Below are 20,208 nucleotides of genomic sequence, written 5' to 3' on the forward strand. Positions count from 1 at the left end.
CCTCCTTCTGACATATTGTCGTAAGGTCAGCAGGAGCGTGAGGCTACGTCCGTCACAGCGCCTGCGTCGTTGTCGTTCCCCTCACTTCATCTCATCACGTAGGCATTTTATCACCTCACATCATCACAAGAACTTGGGTGAGCACAGTACAGTAAGTTACTTTGAGAGATAAAGACCACGTTCCCAGAACTTTTATTCAGTATAATGTCATAAATGTTCTATTCCATTAGTAATTATTGTTTCTAATCTCTTACTGTGCCTAATTGATAAAGTTATTCTAACTATGTGTGTAACTAAATATGTATAGGAAAAACCAGAGGGTCCGGTACTGTCTGAGGTTTCAGGCATTCACTGCAGGTCTTGAAGCATATTCCCTGAGGGTAAGGGGCGAACACTGGATTCTCCTTGTTTTGCATGCTTATCTTGCCACTGCTTCTGAAAATTTGTGTTTCTTGAAAAAAAACATGATTTGAGTGAATGACTGTTTCTCAAAATGAGAGACAAGGGGAGGACTGCTCTCTGAGGAACCAATAGAAAGATTCATGGACTGCAGACCAGGCTGAGCCCAAGGGTAACCCTGCAGAAATCCTAAACATCAGAAAGTACAGTACTTACAACTTTCTCTTGACATAAAAGCTAAGAAAGGGTACTCTTCCTCCTGGCAGCAGAAACATGGAAGGATGTAGAAAGTAAAACTGAGTAACAGCCTGCATGTGCTTGGATTAGCGTTAAAGCGCTTCAGGCTGAATGAGGTGATGAAAGAGTGTACGGAAACCTAGCAATCTCTGAGTGGTCGTTTACCCTGCAACGTTCACTGACTCAAGGGGTGTGTGTGTGTGTGTGTGTGTGTGTGTGTGTGTTGTGTGTTAGCATAGTAAAGGTTAATATTTCAACGTTGCAGTCAGGCTGCTTTGGTTCAGTCCCTAGCTCTACCATTTATTAGCTTAAAATTTCTTCTAAGCCTCAGTGTTCTCATCTGTAACATGGGGAATGATGGTGATTATAGAATCAACTCCTTAGAGCTGTTGTGGGGGTTAAATGACATCATTAACGTAAAGGACTAACCTAGTAAGAATTTAATAAATGCCACCTGTTGTTACAATAAAATATTTGCACCCTTTGCAGTTGAGTATATTTAACATCTTCCGAAGAAAACCCCCTGCATCCTCCAGTAAGTGGCATAAAAAAAAAAAAAAATCTAGCAGCACGCAAATGGCAGACAACCCTATGTTTTAGAGTGCCTTGGGTCTACCTCCTCATGAGTGTTCTTGTAGTCACAACTTAAAGTCTCTTACAGCTGGGTTAATTAGCTTTTATGACTCAGACAAAAATACAGTCCATTTCCTAAAGACTTTGCTTGGGAATATCACAAGTCTAGACAAGAAATATGTTCTGATGGAAGAACTTCCATTCACTGGTGCTTTTTCAAACATGACTTTAAGAGTACAGCCAGTCTGGGGGTAACCTATTGGATTCTCCTGCTCTGTATCTTATATTTAGATTCGGAAAGGGATCCTTCTAGCACATTATGGCAATGACAAAGGTATGGCTTTCCTGGAGAAAATCTCAGTGGGTAAGATGATAATGGCAATTGTGCCAAGCATGGACGTACACTAGGGTCCAACTCCTTCAAGCACTTAAACAGCAACTTTGAAGAGTGTACAATGCTTGTTTTCCTTCCTGGATGAGATTGTCCTGCCTTCAATTCTCAAAGCTGAATGCACAGTGGCTGGTTGCCTGGGTGACAACCTGTAAACTAAGCAGGCTCTTTGCAGCTAACTGAAGGGTTTGTGCACACAGAACCAGCTTTAATTATTTTTTTAAGTACTTTGAGCTGTGCAACATTGGAAAATAATCAAAGAAAAAAATCTGTATCTATGCTGCTTTTAAATGGATCCTTTACTGAAGCGTGGGTTGACAGCTGTCCCAGAAATCAGTGCCACAATAAATTAGGATGACATTGACTGCTGTTTTTCTCAGTCTTTCTTCAACTGTGTATCAGCTCCCTCGGCAAAACGCAACATAGGTAAGCCAAATCTCCACTTTTGGGCACATTTTAGGTATTGCCCTATGTTGCAACTTTTTTTCTTCTCCCCAAAGGATGTCCCAGAGGAGGAACATCAGGTAAACTGATAGAGGAAACTATGTCCTAATCTCAAATAATTATATCCTTAGAGTTGCTGTAATAAATTATCTTTGAGTTTTCAAATATCAAGACAATCCTTTCTAATACTTTATGCAAATGCCTCTAGATCACAGGCTAAACTGGTAAGGGCAAGAAAAGTATACAAGAATACTTGCTTTGATTTAATTATACCCAGGGACATCTTTTATTTTAGTTTAGTCACTTAAGTATGTGTTAAGTTTAAATGATATGTCTTCTTTTTTTTTTTTTTAAAGATTTTATTTATTTATTTGAGAGAGAGAGAGAATGAGGGAGCATGAGAGGGGAGAGGGTCAGAGGGAGAAGCAGACTCCCCACTGAGCGGGGAGCCCGGTGTGGGACTACATCCTGGGACTCCAGGATCATGACCTGAGCTGAAGGCAGTCGCTTAACCAACTGAGCCACCCAGGCGCCCGATATAAGTCTTCTTGTAAACACTCAGTACTGTATATATGTGACCTGGCCATATTTTCTCAACATGAAAAGGGATCCCATTACTTTAAGTCTCAATTACGTAAGATTCCAAATGAAATGTACAGTGTAATAAAATGCTTTGTTTTACAAGTAGACTAACCATGCACACAGTGAAAGATAAAAGACACTGGGTTTTTCTAGATGCTAAACCAGAAATCCCTGTGGAATGAAATAATATTGCTTAAAAATCATTGATCAAAACAATCCTAAAAGGAAAATTGAGAAACATTTTCTTATTAAAAACAACAACAACAACCTGGAAATGTGCTGACTGAAGATCAGAAGAGGAAATGGAACTCACTAATAAAAAGCAATGTGGGTCTTTCCGTGTTAATTGAAAGAGCTTACCTGTGTATAGGAATACTGCTATATGCTGATCCAATTTTCATTGTCTTCCTCCAGCCACGACTCAGTGTGTGAGACAATGAATGACCAAATAATGACCACATTGCCCAGTACTGTAGTGGTTTGATTTGATAAATTTCAGGTTGCAATTTGGTTTAACTCTTTTTTAAAAAATTTTTAATTCCAGGGGTGCCTGGCTGGCTGTTGGTAAAACATGTGACTCTTAACCTCAGGGTTGTGAGTTCAAGCCCCACGGTGGGCATAGAGCCTACTTAAAAAAAAAAAAAAAATTAATTCCAGTAGAGTGAACATTATAGCCTTATAATAGTTTGGTTTAAATCTGGTGTATTTTTTATTAGAATGGCAGATACTACTTGTGAAATGCTCTCGCTTAAAGGTAACATTAAAGAATTAAGCCACAACTCCTGAACATCCATTGTCATTTCATTGTTAGGGTAATAACCTTGCAAAGAAATACCTTTGGGGTTTTATTTCCACTTTATGAATGAATATAAGTATATATTCCTTGCCTAATCATTATTTGAATACCTGATTTTCAGCTTTACTTTGTTTCTGAAGGTGTTTCTTTTACCTGTGATATTGCAAACACTTTTACATTTTCAAAAAGAAGTATATAAATCCAAGTTTCAAAGCCGTTTGCTGGGACAAATACGTATGCTGATTTTAAATTTTTCTATGGCCTAATTTCGAGTGTATCATTTGATCCTTCAGTCCCTAGCAATGTTCCAAGTACACTGCTTATTCAATGTTGATGATAATGATAATGATGATTAAGTGACAGCAATTAACCAAATGTCTGCTTCCCTCAGAAGAGCTTAAAGAAAACAGGCACTACTGGTGGGAGTATAAATTGGTGCAGCCATCATGAGGAATAACCTGGCAGTATTTCGTGAAATTAAATACATTTCGACTCATTCACCTTATTTTGTTTTATTTTTAATTTTTTATTGTTATGTTAGTCACCATGCATTACATCATTAGTTTTTGATGTAGTGTTCCATGATTCATTGTTTGCGTATAACACCCAGGGCTCCATGCAGAACGTGCCCTCTTTAATACCCATCACCAGGCTCACCCATGCCCCCACCCTCGACTCATTCACCTTAGAGAAACTTTTGCACAGTGCATAACAAGGCCTGAACAGGGATATTTCTTGCAGTGTTGTTTATGGAGTGGCAAGTTGGAGGCAACTTAGATGTCCATAACCAAGGGACAGGATAATAAAGTGTGGTGGAGACATGCTATGCAGCCATTAGAAGCAAACAAACAGAGGTACGCATAAGTACAAGGTTAAAGCTTTAAAACAAAGTATTAAGTTAAAAAGTAAGTAATAATACCATTTGGGCAAGTTTAAAACATGCACACATACATAATGGCACTACATGCTTTTAGAACTATCTACCCATCTGAGGATACTTCTTGGGCACATCAGATTGGCTCCTGTGAGGCAGAGGGGAGTGGGAGAGATCAGAGTTGAAGAAAGAAAAAATAAAACAAGAGGAAAACTAGACAGAGCCCAGTACTGCTAATGGGTATGATCAACCCACCCCTCTCTACCTAGGATCCAAAGAGATGAAAATAGGCTTACTTTATGAATGTTCCTGTAAATACCAGTTGCATTAAGTCTTTTTTGGGTGCTAGCACCAACATGTCTCCTGGGTGAGAGCCCATTTTGCCAACACCTGTGCCTAATTCTCCTCATCTGTAAAATATGGATAATAATACTACTCTCCGGATGGTGGTGTTTGGAATTAAATAGATAAAATACATGTAAGGCATTTAGAATAGCATATGGCATGTAGTAAGCATTCAATAAATGTTAGACATTACTGCTGTTATGATTATATTATTAATATTATTATTAGGTAACAGCATTTTGAACAAAACTAGGGAGAGACTTGAGGAATTGATTCTCTATTTCAATTTATTCTCTATTAGAAATTTAGGGGAAAATGGTATTTATTCTAAGAAATTTAAATCAAAAGGAATAAGTGGTAATGTTAAATGTCAATTAGAAAATAAAACGAGGAGCACCTGGGTGGCTCAGTCAGTTAAGTGTCTGACTCTGGGTTTCGGCTCAGGTCATGATCTCATGGGTCACGGGATTAGCCCTGCATCAGGCTCTGCACTCAGTGGGGAGTCCACCTGGAGATTCTCTCCATCTGCTCCTTCTCCCATGCTCGTGCTCTCTCTCTTTCTCTCCCTCTAGCTCAATTAAATAAATAAATCTTGGAAAAAAAGGAAAAGAAAATGAATTGCAAGAAAGATTGTGGATTGGATTCTAACCACTAGGTCTATGTTTCTAGAAGTTGTCTAATGATAGAAATCACCTGAAAGCTTGAGCAAAAAAAAAGGTATGTCCTAGAGACAGTAAAAAAATAAGTGGTTGCCAGGTATTGAGGGTCAGGCATTGAATAGGTGGAGCACAAAGGATTTTTAGGGGAAACTAATAGTATAAAGGTGGGTACATATCATTATACATTGGTCCAAAGTCCTAGAGTGTACAACACCAAGAGTGAGCCCTAAGAGTATGTTCTAAACTTTGGATAATAATGATGTGTCAATGTAGGTTCATCAATTGTAACAAATGTACCAGTGTGGTGCTGGATGTTGATAATGGGGAAGCTGTGTATGTGTGGTGTCAAGAGGCATATGGGAACCCTCTGCACTTTCCATTCGAATTTGTTGTGAACCTAAAACTACTCTAAAAAAAATAAAGTCTATTTAAAGCAAGTCTATTAAAATTAACTAAATAAAATGAGTCTATTAAAATTTTTAAAAATTAAAACAAAAAATGGGGGGGTGGAATCCCCAGTCTCATTCTGTACAGGATAAATCCAAAGGAACTTGGGAATCTTTATTCATAACAAGGGAATACCAAAATTCTTATGCTCAAGCTAGTTTAGGAAACTGCACTCACCCAAGGCCACATTTCTTGGAGAGCCAAGGAAACAAGACACCCTACTTACATGCTGACTCTGTTGCTGACCTCATTTTTTTTTTTAATTTTTTTAAAGATTTTATTTATTTATTTGAGAGAGAGAGAATGAGAGAGAGCACATGAGAGGGGGGAGGGTCGGAGGGAGAAGCAGACTCCCTGCAGAGCAGGGAGCCCGATGCGGACTCGATCCAGGGACTCCAGGATCATGACCTGAGCCGAAGGCAGTTGCTTAACCAACTGAGCCACCCAGGCGCCCTGTTGCTGACCTCATTGATTATCATTCTGTAAAAGCAAATGGCTGCCTACCCCAGCATCAGGTCTTCCCCGGTTGCCCAAACACATCCTCTTGGACCCATTTCTCATTTTCTATGGCCAATCAGTCACAAATCCTTTAAGCTTTACTTTCAATGTCTATTTTTGCCTTTCTATTGTCTATCATAATAATCTTCTCAAAGTACCACTGTTCCTAAAAGGCACTACTCAAACTCTCCATGGGCTTCCCAACCTGTTCGGAAGTAAAGTGTAGATTCCCATCGGGTCCACTCTCTCCTCATTGACCCTGATTATGGGCTTCATTCATGCCCTTCCCCTCGTCAAAACTATCCTTTCCTCTTCACTCCAGCTCTCCAAATATTATTGATACCCTTTTTCCCATGGAGTGCTCCAGTCACATGACCATCCCATTTCTCTGACATTGTAAGATTCATTATTTGTTGCTTGCTTTGACAATTATAATTTTTTTTCCTTCCATTTTGTCTTAGCTATTTTATGTTATTTTCGATTGTGACAGGTCAATGAAAACAAGGGAAGGACATATAGTAGTCTCTTAAATGAATGAATGAATTTATCAAATAGTACTATTTCTGGGGTGAAATACATGTTCTCTTTGAAAAAGAAGGCCCTATATAATCTGGCCTATGAATTCTAAGGCATTTGTGTGTATAGAACAAGAAAGACCAATTCTAGACATTTTCTTGTTTATTTTGGTTAACTTTTTTTTTTTTTTAAGATTTTATTTATTTATTTGACAGATAGAGAGCACAAATAGGCAGAGTGGCAGGCAGAGGGAGAGGGAGAAGCAGGCTCTCCGCTGAGCAGGGAGCCAGATGCGGGGCTCGATCCCAGGACCCCAGGATCATGACCTGAGCCGAAGGCAGCCGCTTAACCGACTGAGCCACCCAGGCACCCCCTTATTTTGGTTAACTTTTATCCACACAGGTGTACTATGAAATGGGCTTTTTGTTTTCTTGTTTTCAACATAATGCCAGTTCATTGCAAGTAAATTGCCAGTTCAATGAAATAGCATATACCTACCTGCAGTGACTATGGTTTCAGAAGCTGAAGTTGGAATATAGAGTCTGACAAATGATTTTGTGCTGTTTCCAACAGCAAGAGGCTCCATGGGGGAGATAATCTGGTGACTTCAAAAATTGCACTCTAAGAGATATTTCAATGATTTGGAAAACTGAGATGACATATATAAAATCAGGATTTTCCTGGAAAACCTGGAATGGTGGCCACCATGCTCTTCAATGACTCACATTGTACTAGAGTTATTGAGGATACAAAATGTAAGGCATGGAATGTTCCTGCTACTGAGGAGTTTATGGTATTAGGAAAATAGAACTTCCATAAAGAAAATAGTTACAGGGATTTTAATAAACAACACTAAAGAAAATAAAATCCTACAAGAATTTTCACCAATAGAATGTGCCAAAGCTTTGTTTTAAATTATTATTATTTATTTAAATTCAATTAGCCAACATATAATACATCATTAGTTTCTGATATAGTGTTCAATGATTTATCAGTTGCATATAACACCCAGTGCTCATCACATCAGGTGCCCTCCTTAATGCCCATCACCCAGTTACCTCATCCCCCCTCCTACCTCCCCTTCCTCAACCCTCAGTTTGTTTCCCAGGGTCAAGACTCTCTCATGGTTTGTCTCTTTGATTTCTTCCCCTTCAGTTTTCCCTCCCTTCCCCTATGATCGTCTGCACTATTTCTTATATTCCACATATGAGTGAAACCATGTAATTGTCTTTCTCTGATTGACTTATTTCACTTAGCATAATATCCTCCAGTTCCATCCATGTTGATGTAAATGGTAAGTATTCATCCTTTCTGATGGCTGAGTAATATTCCATTGTATATATGAACTACATCTTCTCTATCCATTCATCTGTTGAAGGAGTGCCAAAGCTTTGTATATAGTATTTCAGATCCTCACCAACCATTTGAAGAGGGGATTTTTATTTCCATTTTAGAGATGAGGAAATTAAGCTTGGAAAAGTTGCATGATGTGCTCAAGTTTACACAGTGGTAATCTGTGGAAAAACCCAAGTTCTTTCAGGCTCCAGAGCCTCTGTTCTTTCCATTCTGGTGTTGATCCATCCTTTCTTCTACCGTACCACAGCAGAGCTCACAAAGTGATGGTAAAAATTGTTATTTATAATTTAAAACATGTGCACAGAACCAAGACTGATGGGATTACTAGGTTTTCCTCTTTTTCAAAATTGTCTTAAAAACTGTTATAGTATTTTATACATAAAAGAGGGAAAGAGGTGACACTAAAGATAGAATACGTTACATTTGAACCACCCATGCTTTGTTGGCTCTCATTTAATTAAATTGTTTCTCTTCTTTGGCAGGCAATTATATGGAATTAGCAAGATGAATAAAAATAAACTGATTCATGATTTCCTGGAAGTAGTTTCAAGGGGTGATGTGGAACTCATCTGTGACTATATTACTAAAGTCCATTCCATCCTTGGAAACCTTAACTTTCAGCATCCAAAGACTGGGAATACACCTCTCATTACTGCAGCAGAAGAAAATCTAGCAGAGGTACCATGTGATGTCCTGGGGCCCATGGGTAATCTTCTGAGCTAAGGAGTCCAAGAATGAGCTGCTTACAAATAGCATAATCACTTACCTCTATAAAAGAATGCCTGAAGGCAGGCTTCAAAGGGAATAGGAAAGGGCTTAGAATGGGGACAAGAGGATGAAAAAGACAAATTTCACTCAACTGAGCAGGTTGATGCCTCTATAAGTTCTTGAGAGTCTAAATGCAAGTGGACCCTCAACCCTGCCTAGCCATCTAAATAGCCTCTCTCTTGACTATATTCTTAGCTTTTTTCTCTTTTGACTCCTTTCTATTAACACTTTTTAAACAAATTATAAAATGTAGCATATATGTTAAAATATATATATACAACCTAAAGGAAAATAATGACATTAACACCCATGTACCTACCATCCAAGCCAAAAATTAGAATGTTTCAATCCCTCAAAAGCCTTTTATATTCTCCTCCTGAATTGTGTCCCCCACCCTTCATAATCATTATTCTGAATTTTGGGTTAATCATTTCCTTTGTTTTGCCATCTCTGCTTATATTCCTAAATAATGCATTATTTACTTTTTCCTGTTTTTGAACTTTATGAAAACAAACTCATACTACATGTGTACCTCTGTAACTTGTTCCTTCTCTTTGTTATTGTGTTTTTGATATTCAACCATTTTGAGACATATAACTGTGGTTTTTTGTTTTTACTGCTGTCTAGTAATACATTTATGCCACAACTTATCTGTCTGTCCTACTTGGAAGGACATATGGGTGCTTTCCATATTTATGTGATTACAGACAACAATGCTACTTTACATTAGAATTTAATATGCTTAGATATCTCCTTTCTGATGACACATAAATAAACAAACACCTCCACTGATCCCACATCCTCCTCCAACCACATCCTTTCCTCTCTCAGACTTCTTCATCTGCAGATCTATGTCAAGAACTATGAAAGATCTAAGATTTTACTCTGCTTATAACCTAACAAGTTAGCCTGCCCCAATTTCTTAGATCCTTGGCATAAGAAACAAAACTGGTTCAGAGACAAAGGGCACTTTATTACTCATAACAATAGGATTACCAGAGTATTATCAGTTTTGTATCATTTCCCTCATCCTAATTCCCACAGGACAGTAGGAAGAAGACCAGATGACCCCTGTTTAGACAGTAGGTTAGATTGCAGCAGGAGAGGAACTCCAAATTAGGGAGCCCAAATCTTTTATAATGGGTAGTAAGCAAACCTACTCCTTGCTTCCAAGGCTGTTCACTCTACAAACAAGCTTGAAAAGAATGTCTGAGGCAAAGGCAGTCAGTGCCTCTGCTCATACAACTTGTAGAAATGTGAGAAACCCAGAGAGACTTGTTTCCTAAAAATATTTACCTTTCACTTCTACATTGTCTTGGCTCCTGGTGAATTTTCCCATGCGCATACCACTCTGATTACTCTGACCAACAGAGGCTGGAACCACATCCATTAATTTGTCTCATACAATATTTAGTCAAAGCTACTATCAATAGAACTCCAAGAAGTAGAATGAGGCCATATTGTAAACTAGTGTCAACCATGCCATCAATGGTCCTGAACCCCTCCAGCTGAACAAATCCTGTCAACCAGATGGCTTTCTCCTTAAGTTTCTCTGTTGATCTTCTCTCTTGGTCCAAGGCATCAACCCAGGTAAAGCAGTCTGTAGTAGCCATTGCACAGACTTCACCTTGACCCACAAGGAGGAAATCTAGGGCAGTTCTATCATTCATAACAACCCTGGCCAGTGACTTGACTGCTGACCTGAATGTCTTGAAGGGATGAGGTGGTATCATTGATAACTTTAGCTAAAGGCAGAAACAAATTTTGTTCTACTTTTTCTAACTGGACATCTGTCTTAGGGATAATTGTCCACAAGGGGCACATAAATGACAAGTCAACTATCCCCCAGGGAAGCTCCCTCAAGTAACCAATGGTAGCTTCATTTTGGGAAAGCTCTGAAGTTATCTGAGGCTACATCATCTACTAATGGTATTTACTTAAAGATTTGAAGGTCTCTTTTGACCACCCCTAAAGCATAAGTCATTATGTTTTCAGGAGCCATACAAGTTAATGCCAGGTTTCTCTATAAGAGGTATAATCTTGGGGGTACCCCTTGGGGACAAAAATATGGTGTTCTCAATTGTTGGGCTCCTTTGAGTGGGACCTGCATTAGTCAGGGGGCACAGGTTGACAATGTCTCCATGTGATCTCTCAGATGGCTGGTTAGTCTTAGGATTCTCAATTTAATCTGAGTAACTGAGTCTGGTCCTTGATTTGGGAAGATTATCAGTCCTGTTTGTCCCTGCTAACAGCCAAGCAGCATTCATCCACCCCCACAGAATGAGAAGTGATGGCTGCGGGAATGGGAGTGGGAAGAAATCTGGAGGTGTAGACAGGGGTTTTACATGGAAGGTGTAAGAGGTGGGGTTGTTGACTGCAGTTAGTAATAGACTTTTTTGTAAAGCTAAGGGAACTGGCAATCAAGTCATGATCAGGGCTGTCTGGCAAGGAATAGAAGACCCAGTAGTCAGTCAAATGTAAGGTGCTTTGAACAGTTTGGGAGAAACTCTCCAGGACATTTTCTTTCATGAAGAAAATTTCCTGGGTGTTTCTAAAGAACAAAGGTCATCAATGTCTCTCCCTTCCCTGTACTTCATAAGGTTGAAAATGCTCTCTCTTTAGGTACCCTCAACCACCACAAAGTCTGTGTATCCCATTTCAGTGGCTCAGCTTCACCCCGTAACAGTTCTCTACTTTGTGCCCAGTCTGTGTTGGTGGCTGTGTTGCCATGTCTAATATGATGATGGATTCAAGCAGCAGTGGAGGAAATCTGGGTTGTATAGCATCAATTAATAGTTTTATTCCAGTCTATCTCATCAGAGAATGGACGCTTGCCACGGGCTTCTACATGACTTGACCCAGACAGTTTGCTTCCACAGTTTATGGCCCTAAAGAGAAGTGTTTTTAATCCGCCGGTCTGTAATTTTCTAAGTGGCAGGCCCAACCGCCAGACCATTGGCAGCAGCCCAAGAATCAGTAAAAATATAACAAGGCTCATCAAGGGGAGTATTGGCCAGAGCTATGGGAACAGCCTTGAGTTTTACCCACTGAGTGGAACAACCATGTCCCTTGCCAGTTCTGCACAGCTGGCACTGAGGCCAACCAGCTGCAATAGCCCAGTGCACACATCAGGTTTCATCTTGACTGAACCATAATTGACACAGGCCCAGGCACTTAGGGGAATCCCTATGAATCGAAGTACCTTTAAGCCAGAAGTTTTGCTTCAGGTGGTGGAGTGGGGGTGGGTGGGTGGGTAGAATTTCCAGCAAAGGAAAAGATACCATTTTTTCATGTGAAGCAAAGATGCCAATGTGTCCAGGCTAGTTACATTCTTAAATACACCATTTCCATTGGACAACATGCGCATGTGTTGAAATCTGAATCTAAGAGAGCCATAAAAGTTTGAGTCTCTCCTTCCCCAGTGTTCATCACATAACCATGTCAGTGGCTATGACCTTCAGGCCCCTTTGAAGACTGGGTGTCCTTGGCCCCACTTAAAATGATCTTTCTCCTTAAAGCAGCTGAGGTCAAGGTATAGGGGGAGGGAGGGATTAGGAGCATGGCGAAAGAGAGTGGCTCCAGACCAATAAGCAGAGGATATTTACTTTTGGTTTCCAGAAGCATTGAAGCTTCTTGCTGTTCAACAAAATGAACTTCCAATGTTTTTGGTCCATACAAAGCTCTTTATCAGGTGGCCAGGTCATTATTACTGACACCATCTATTTCAGCCTCAGGGATCCTTGACTTAGTGGCCATAGCCATATTGCTTTCTGACTGGAACTGCAGGGTTTGCACCCTTTGGTTGACTCCAGCTTGGCTTTCATAGCAAGGCCTTTTTTTTTTTTTTAATTTTTTCAATTTTTTTAAGGATTCTATCTTAATCTGAATCATTTGCTGACCTTTTGTCATGATAACATCTTTACATTTTCACTTAGTTTTAACATAAGGGATAGGGGAGTTTTCCAGGGTAGTGGGGCTAATCACAAAAATTTGCTAGATTTCTTTGTGTCATTTTCTCTCTCTCTAATGGGTCATCTACATTAGTATTATAACCCAATCCAGGCCAGTAAGAACCTGAACACCACTTCTGTGCTTTATCATGGGAACTTGTCTGTCTCAAGGAAATCTTTCCAGGAGGTTCAAAGCTCCCTTACAGTAGCTGAAACCCACTGCAAAAAATTCTGAGACTTTTATCATCATTAAATGGATCTAAGCTTGTCAGCAGGAAGGGCTGAGCTATAATATAACTATTATCACTCTTCCTTAACAAACATAATGCATCTCACTACCCAGATCCCAAATGAATGAGCCAGAGTTCAAAGCCTGGTTTTTGCCTGTATCAGTCATGAATTTTCCTTCTTTCCTGCTCAGTGGAGATACCCATTTCTGTAACTGTTGTCTGTAAGGGAGTAGAATCTTTTGCCCACCCAGGACAAATCTTGTATTATTTGTTATAGTGGCAGGGACCTGAAGCTGACTGCCAGATTGTTGAGGAAGATAGCAGACATAGAAAAATTATCAAAAACCAGGGAACAGTTGTTTTTTGAACTTATTTCCTGTTACCCAGCCTTTAATTACCTCCCAGTTCCTTAAAGAGGCATTGGTAGTCAATAAAATGGAGGATCGTTTATTGCCCAATTGACCATACAATTTGGTCAACATATTTGCTACCACTTCCCATGAACTTTCTATAAATCTCATTAGTTACCCCATGGAGCCCTCATTCTTCCTCTATCATTTCTATCTTTCTTATCATCTCATCTTTTGCAAAAATTAGTAACTGTGAAACATCTGAGATTTTTCCTTAAGTTAGCCTACCAGTTTCAGTCTGGCAGAAGACATGAGACTCCTGGGTCAGAGGAAAATGACAGTTTACTATTCACAACTGTAATGGCCAGAGTATCAGCATTTCCTTCAGTTTCCACAAGGCAACGTAAAGAAGTGATATCTGTACATGCAGTGGGTTGAATAAAAAGAGGGGAAACCTGAGCTTAGGAAAACTGAGTCTTTTACAATAGACAGTAAGCATGTTTTCCCAATGCTCCCAATGCTCCAGAAAGAGACACCATCTCTATCTTGCAAAGTCATTCACTATATACACTTCTTTGAAAACATGGTCTAGAACAAAGGCAGTCAGCACATCTGCTCACAAAACCTACAAAACACAAGTTCCTGGAGTTTCTGGAGAATTGTCTTCCAACAGCTCCTCTAAAGAGTGTTCTTCTGGTCAATCCTCACTGCCTCCACTTTCTCACCTCTTCAAACTACTGCAGTCTGGCATTGTTCCCTACCAGTCCATTGAAACTGCTTTTGCTGATGTGACCTATAATGTCCTTTATGACCTTTCAGGTATTAGCAGCATTAGATACCAATTTTTCTTGAAATGCTTTCTTCCATTAGCTTCCTTCTGGTTTTTCCCCCACCTCCCAGGCAATATCTCTCCAGTCACATTATGAATTCTTTCTTTTCATCCATTAAATATCGGTGTTCCTTAATGATAAGGGGGTGGCTCCTAATTCTGTATCTCAACTCACATCTCTCACCTGAATACCTCTGTGTGTGTGTGTGTGTGTGTGTGGCAGATCTCAAACATAGCATGTCCACATTGTCTTCATTGTTTTTCTCCCCAAATCTAATTCTCCTGAGGAACACCAGCATCAGTGCTTTCCATTTTATTAAATAGCATCAGCATCTATTTATCTTAAATCATTCATTTACTCATTCCTAAGACATTTATTCATGTGATAAGATCTCTTGCAATGTGGACTTACATGCTAGTGAAGGTGAAACACAACAAATAAGGAAACAAAAAGCACTTAATTACATTACAAATTGCTGTTAGTGCTTTGAAATAACCAATAGAGTGAATCCTCTTTTAATAAGGTGGTCAGGAAAATCTTCACTAATGTGGTTACATTTATGCTAGGACTAAAGTAATGATAAAGGATGACATTTGAAGAACTGTTGGGGAAGAAGGGATAATGGAGATAAAGCCTCTTCGTTAGGAAAAAACTTGCATATTTGAGGTAAAAAGGTGACTAGAACTTGCAGCGGAAAGGGGAAGAGTAGCATAAGATGAGGCTGGAAAGGAAGGCAGGGCCCAGACCCCGTAGGACAACCAGGCATGCAAAGGCATTTTTTAAAACTGCTTTAGTGGGCGCCTGGGTGGCTCAGTTGGTTAAGTGACTGCCTTCGGCTCAGGTCATGATCCTGGAGTCCCGGGATCGAGTCCCATATCGGGCTCCTTGCTCGGCAGGGGGTCTGCTTCTCCCTCTGACCCTCCCCCCTCTCATGTGCTCTATCTCATTCTCTCTCTCAAATAAATAAATAAAAATCTTTAAAAAAAATAAATAAATAAAATAAAACTGCTTTAGTGAGATATAATTCACATACCATACAATTTACCCATTTAAGGTGTGGAATTCAGTGGGTTTTAGTATATTCACATGAATATAGAATCGTCACCATGGTCAATTTTAAAACATTTTCATCATCTCAAAAAGAACTACCCACCTCCCTGCCCCCCCCCAAAAGAAACTCTGAACCCTTTAGCTATCTCTTTCTATCTTTCCTCCTTTTCCCTGCCCTGGCCCTAAGCAACCACTAATCTACTTTCTGTCTCTATAAATCTTCCTATTCTGGACTTTCATATAAATGGAATCATACAGCATGTGGTCTTTTGTGATTGGCTTCTTTCACTTAGCATACTGTTTTCAAGATTCATGTTGCAGCATGGATCAGCACTTCATTCCTTTTCATAGTTGAATAATATTCTGTTATATGGGTATACCGCATTTTCATTATTCACTTGTCCATTGATGGAAATTTGGGTTGTTTCCATGTTTTGGCTATGATGAATAAGGCTGCCACAAACATTTGTGTATAAGTATTAATGTGGTCATATGTTTTCATTTCTCTTTCATTCCACTTCTAGAATTCCTAGGGGTGGAATTACTGGGTCATATGGGAACTCTATGTTTAATCATTTGAGGAACTGCCAGAATGTTTTTTAAAGTGGCTGTACCATTTACAACAGTGTATAAGTGTTCTGATTTCTTCAGAACCTTGACAACACTTATTATTTTCTGACTTTTTGAATCTATCCACTGTAATGGGTTTCAGACAAAGGTATTTGGAAATGGAGAGACCTATTAGAAGGTTGTTGCATTGTTTCAGGCCAAAGATCATGGTGGCCGGGTCCTCAGTGGCAGTAGGGAAACTAGACAAAAATGGACTGAAGTGAAAAACCTGGGGATTATCTTGATTTCTGGCTCACCATCAAAACCCACATCTAATCAGTTCTATCTCCTAAATATTCTTGGATTATGCCCTCAGTTGCTACAGTTCTACTACCACTTTCCTGATTTGGTACCATTTTCTCTACATGAGGCCACTGAGTAATCTCATTGGTCTCTCAACTTCTGCTCTTCCCACAGTGATTTTTTTGGAGTGCTGATCTGATCATGTCATCTCTCTGTTTAAAATCTTTCACTGGCTTCCCATTGCCCTGAAGATACAACTCTAATTCCTAAAGGGAGTTGGTAAAGCCTTTCAGGATTTATCTACTGTTGACTTCTCCATCACATTTCCTTACCCTCCATCCCCCATCCTGAGCTCCATGTCTAATTTATACTTCCAGAGCTTTGAGTGTTATTTGTTCTTTTGTCCTCTGTATTCGGCATCTTGGACTTTCCATAGCAAAAATACCATGGTTGAGTAGCTTAAACAATAGAAATTAATTTTTTCATAGTTCTGGAAACTGGGAAGTCCAATATCAAGATTCTAGCCAATTTGGTTTCTGGTGAGAGCTTTTTTCCTGGCTTATAGATGGCCACTTTCTCTCTGTGTCCTCACTTGGCAGAGAGAAAGAAAACAAGTTCTCCTGTCTCTTCTTATAATGACACTAATCCTATCAGATCAGGGCCCCATTTCTAGAACCTCATCTAACCTTAATTACTTCCTAGAGGCCCCCTCTCCAAATACAGTCACATTTTCAACATATGAATTTGAGAAGAAGTAATTCAGTCCATAGCATCCACTGTACTTTGTTTACACTATATCCTTTGCTTGAAACAATCTTTCCCCTAGCCTTTGCCTAGTTAACTAAGTCTGATCCCTCAGTTCTCAGCTTAATAGACATCATTTTCTCCACGAAGTCTTCCTGGACCCTCCAAGACAGCTTAATTCATTTCTTCTAAGTGGCCACCTTCAGTCTCCTATATTTACCCTATCATTGCATTTATCACACTATGTCACAATTGCCTTTTTATCTGTCTCTGTTCCTCATTAGTTTGTAAATGCCTTAAAGCTTGGTTCCTGCCTTGTTCATTGTTGGAGTCTCAGCACCAAGGACAGTTCTTGACCCATGTTAATCATTCGATCTTATTTGTTGAATAAATTATGTATCAACATTGTGAATAGCATTTATTTGCTCCCTAGAAATACTTGTGGAAATATTTGTACTTTCAAGAATGTATGTCTAAATTTGGGGGGTTTATATTTTATTTTTTTAAAAGATTTTATTTATTTGAGAGGGAGAGAGAGTGCAAGAACAGGGGGAGGGAGAAGCAGACTCCTGCTGAGCAGGGATGCTGGGATCATAACCTGAGCCAAAAGCAGATACTTAACTCACTGAGCTAACCAGGAGCCCTGTTATATTTAAATTACAGATCATACTAATAGGACTTGGATGCTTTATGTGGGTTTAACATAATATACTCACAGACTTCTAGTTTTAAGAAAAGAATAGTATCCCCAAGGGGTGCCTGGCTGTTAGAGCAGGTGACTCTTTTTTTTTTTTAAGATTTTATTTATTTGAGAAAGAGGCAACACAAGCATGTGGGAGGGGCAGACTCCCTGCTGAGCATGGAGCCCAATGCAGGGCTCAATCCCAGGACCCTGAGATCATGACCTAAGCTGAAGTCAGATGCTTAACCAACTGAGTGACTCAGGCACCCCAAGCATGTGACTCTTGATCTCGGGGTTGTGAGTTCAAGCCCCATGTTGGGTATAGAGATTACTTAAAAATAAAATCTTAACAAAGAAAAGAATAGTATCCCCAAATCATCCATGTCATGGAGATTTTTGTTTTCCTAACTTAAAAAAGGCAAATAGCAATCATCAGCATTCAAATCAATTCTTCATTTTTATGCCCCTCTTATTCTCCTTTCCTACATCATGAATCAAAGCCATGTCTAACTAAGTTTTCTGAGTAGCCCTGAAGATACTATTTGCACTCAAAAATGTAAATAAGAATGGGGACGCCTGGGTGGCTCAGTCGGTTGAGCGTCTGCCTTCAGCTCAGGTCATGTTCCCAGGGTCCTGGGATCGAGTCCCGCATCGGGCTCCCTGCTCTGCGGGGAGCCTGCTTCTCCCTCTGCCTCTGTCTCTCTCTCCGTCTCTCATGAATAAATAAATAAAATCTTTAAAAAAAAAAAGAGTAAAAAATGTAAATAAGAATGTTGTGGTGTTGCAGGTTGTTGAATTTCTTCTGGAAAAGGGAGCAGATATCACCCTTTGTAATTACAGCAATCAAACCGCAGTTCATGTGGCTAATTGCGATGTGCAAAGACAACTCTTGGCCATCAATGGAATCCAGGCTCCCCAAATGCAACTTCTACAAAGTTCATGGCAAGGCAATCTTGAACAACTTCAACACTTGCTGGTAAGTTAAATTGATGTTTGTTTCTGCCTTTGGATAGGTGAATGGTAAGAAAGGACTACATAGGACTCCTTTTAAAGAAAAATAAGTTCTTTGCAAATGCAGTCCCAGAAAGTTTCAGGAAGAAAATAGGAGAAAGAAACAGGATCAAAGAGGATACTAGGGTGGAAAACAGGATAATAAAACACAGCAGCGGCCTATTTCCACCTTCCTCCAGCTGGATGTTAGAATCACACAGCACCCATGGGAAATGATATGCTCCCAGGATGCCCCTAGAGAACTGCTGTCAACTTGCTCAGAGGAGTTCCCTTGACATCATTGCCATTTGTACAATTGCTGTTTAGATCCCTTTGGACCAGCTGCACTTATTATCTTTATCCTGAAAAGGGAATCAGAGAGCCTATGCTTTGCATAATATTTAGTTGTAACCAGAGGAGTTAAGAGGATATGTTTTTTACGTGCTTTCTTCTAAAGGTATTGATCTTCTTGTTTAGATCTTCTAGCCACAGATAGGCTTTCCCAAAGTAACTTACAAAACCATATACATAACCAAGGACTTTAGTTGTCGGTGACTGGCAGCTGCCTATTCTTGGTATTTACCTTCAGAGATACTGTCAGATCACATGATCTTCCAACTGAAAGAAAATCAATTGCTGCTAGGAAACAGTTTCTTCTAGTCCCTATGGTAGAGACACAAACAGATAAAGAGAAAGTGAACAGAATTCTGGTCACCTAGAGTTCAAAGAAATCTACAACAAAATCCAAAGAACTCTTTAAATTCTTTTGTTGTATTAAACCATAGTCTAAAATTGCCATATGTCATAACTGAAGCTTAGAACACTTTTGAAAGACAATAATTTTATTTCAATGGTATTTGTAACAGTTGTTATAATCCAATATGTTTTCATAACCACATTTTTCCACCCTAAATATTAGCAGCCACTTTTTAAGAAACTGGTGCCTATCACTGAATCCAGAACTTAATAAGCAGATATGCTGAATTAATGTGCTATTGGAAGGGTACTCTCAGCTCAAACCTTTCATGTTGGTTCTAACTAATAATAAACATTGATATAAGAGGTAGTTTCTTTTCAGAGACTGAAAAAAAATATTAACTAATTAATTCCCATAGCACGCCTCTGAGGTAATATCATTATCTTTAGTTTGTCCCTAGAGAAACTGAGGTAAAAACATTGACTATACTGATATGGCATAAAGTGAAATAGAGATGGAAATTAGTGAGTTACTTTGGTCTACAAAATAAGCAGTTTGGATAATTTGGCCTTACAGTGGTTTTTCAGTTCTGAATTATCCAAATTAAGTTTTACTTTCATTAAAGCAGCAAATATCATCTATATACCCACCTACATTTGACTGTTTATATACAGTTAAATGAGCTACCTTATTATTGTGGATCATTCATTCACTCCACAAATATTTATTGAGCATGTGTCAAATTCTACTCAGTGCTTTTCATATTCTATCTCCGATCATCAATCCTCTCCCTGCAGCAGAGGCTGGGAGTCTGCTTTTCCTTCTCCCTCGGCCTCTCCCCTGGCTCAGCTCATGCTCTCTCTCTCTTGCTCAGTCTCTCTCTCAAATAAACAAACAAAATCTTAAAAAAAAAAAAAAACCCACAGAGAAGACATTGTTTTTCCTACT

General features: G+C 39.3%; 1 protein-coding gene across 1 annotated transcript in view; it reads left to right on the plus strand.

Moving 5' to 3' along the window:
• The first annotated feature begins 4,199 nt into the window (after nt 1-4,199).
• Nucleotides 4,200-20,208, plus strand: part of MAP3K19 (mitogen-activated protein kinase kinase kinase 19) — a 64,997-nt gene continuing 48,988 nt past the window's right edge. Inside the window, exons 1-3 of the mRNA XM_035006545.1 lie at nt 4,200-4,276; nt 8,600-8,795; nt 18,361-18,549. Coding sequence (XP_034862436.1) covers nt 4,200-4,276; nt 8,600-8,795; nt 18,361-18,549 — 462 coding nt within the window. The remainder of the gene's footprint in view (nt 4,277-8,599; nt 8,796-18,360; nt 18,550-20,208) is intronic.

This window comes from Mirounga leonina, unplaced genomic scaffold (assembly GCF_011800145.1).
Source record: "Mirounga leonina isolate KUSES-001 unplaced genomic scaffold, KU_Mleo_1.0 Mir_151, whole genome shotgun sequence".
Classification (NCBI taxonomy): Eukaryota; Metazoa; Chordata; class Mammalia; order Carnivora; family Phocidae; genus Mirounga; species Mirounga leonina.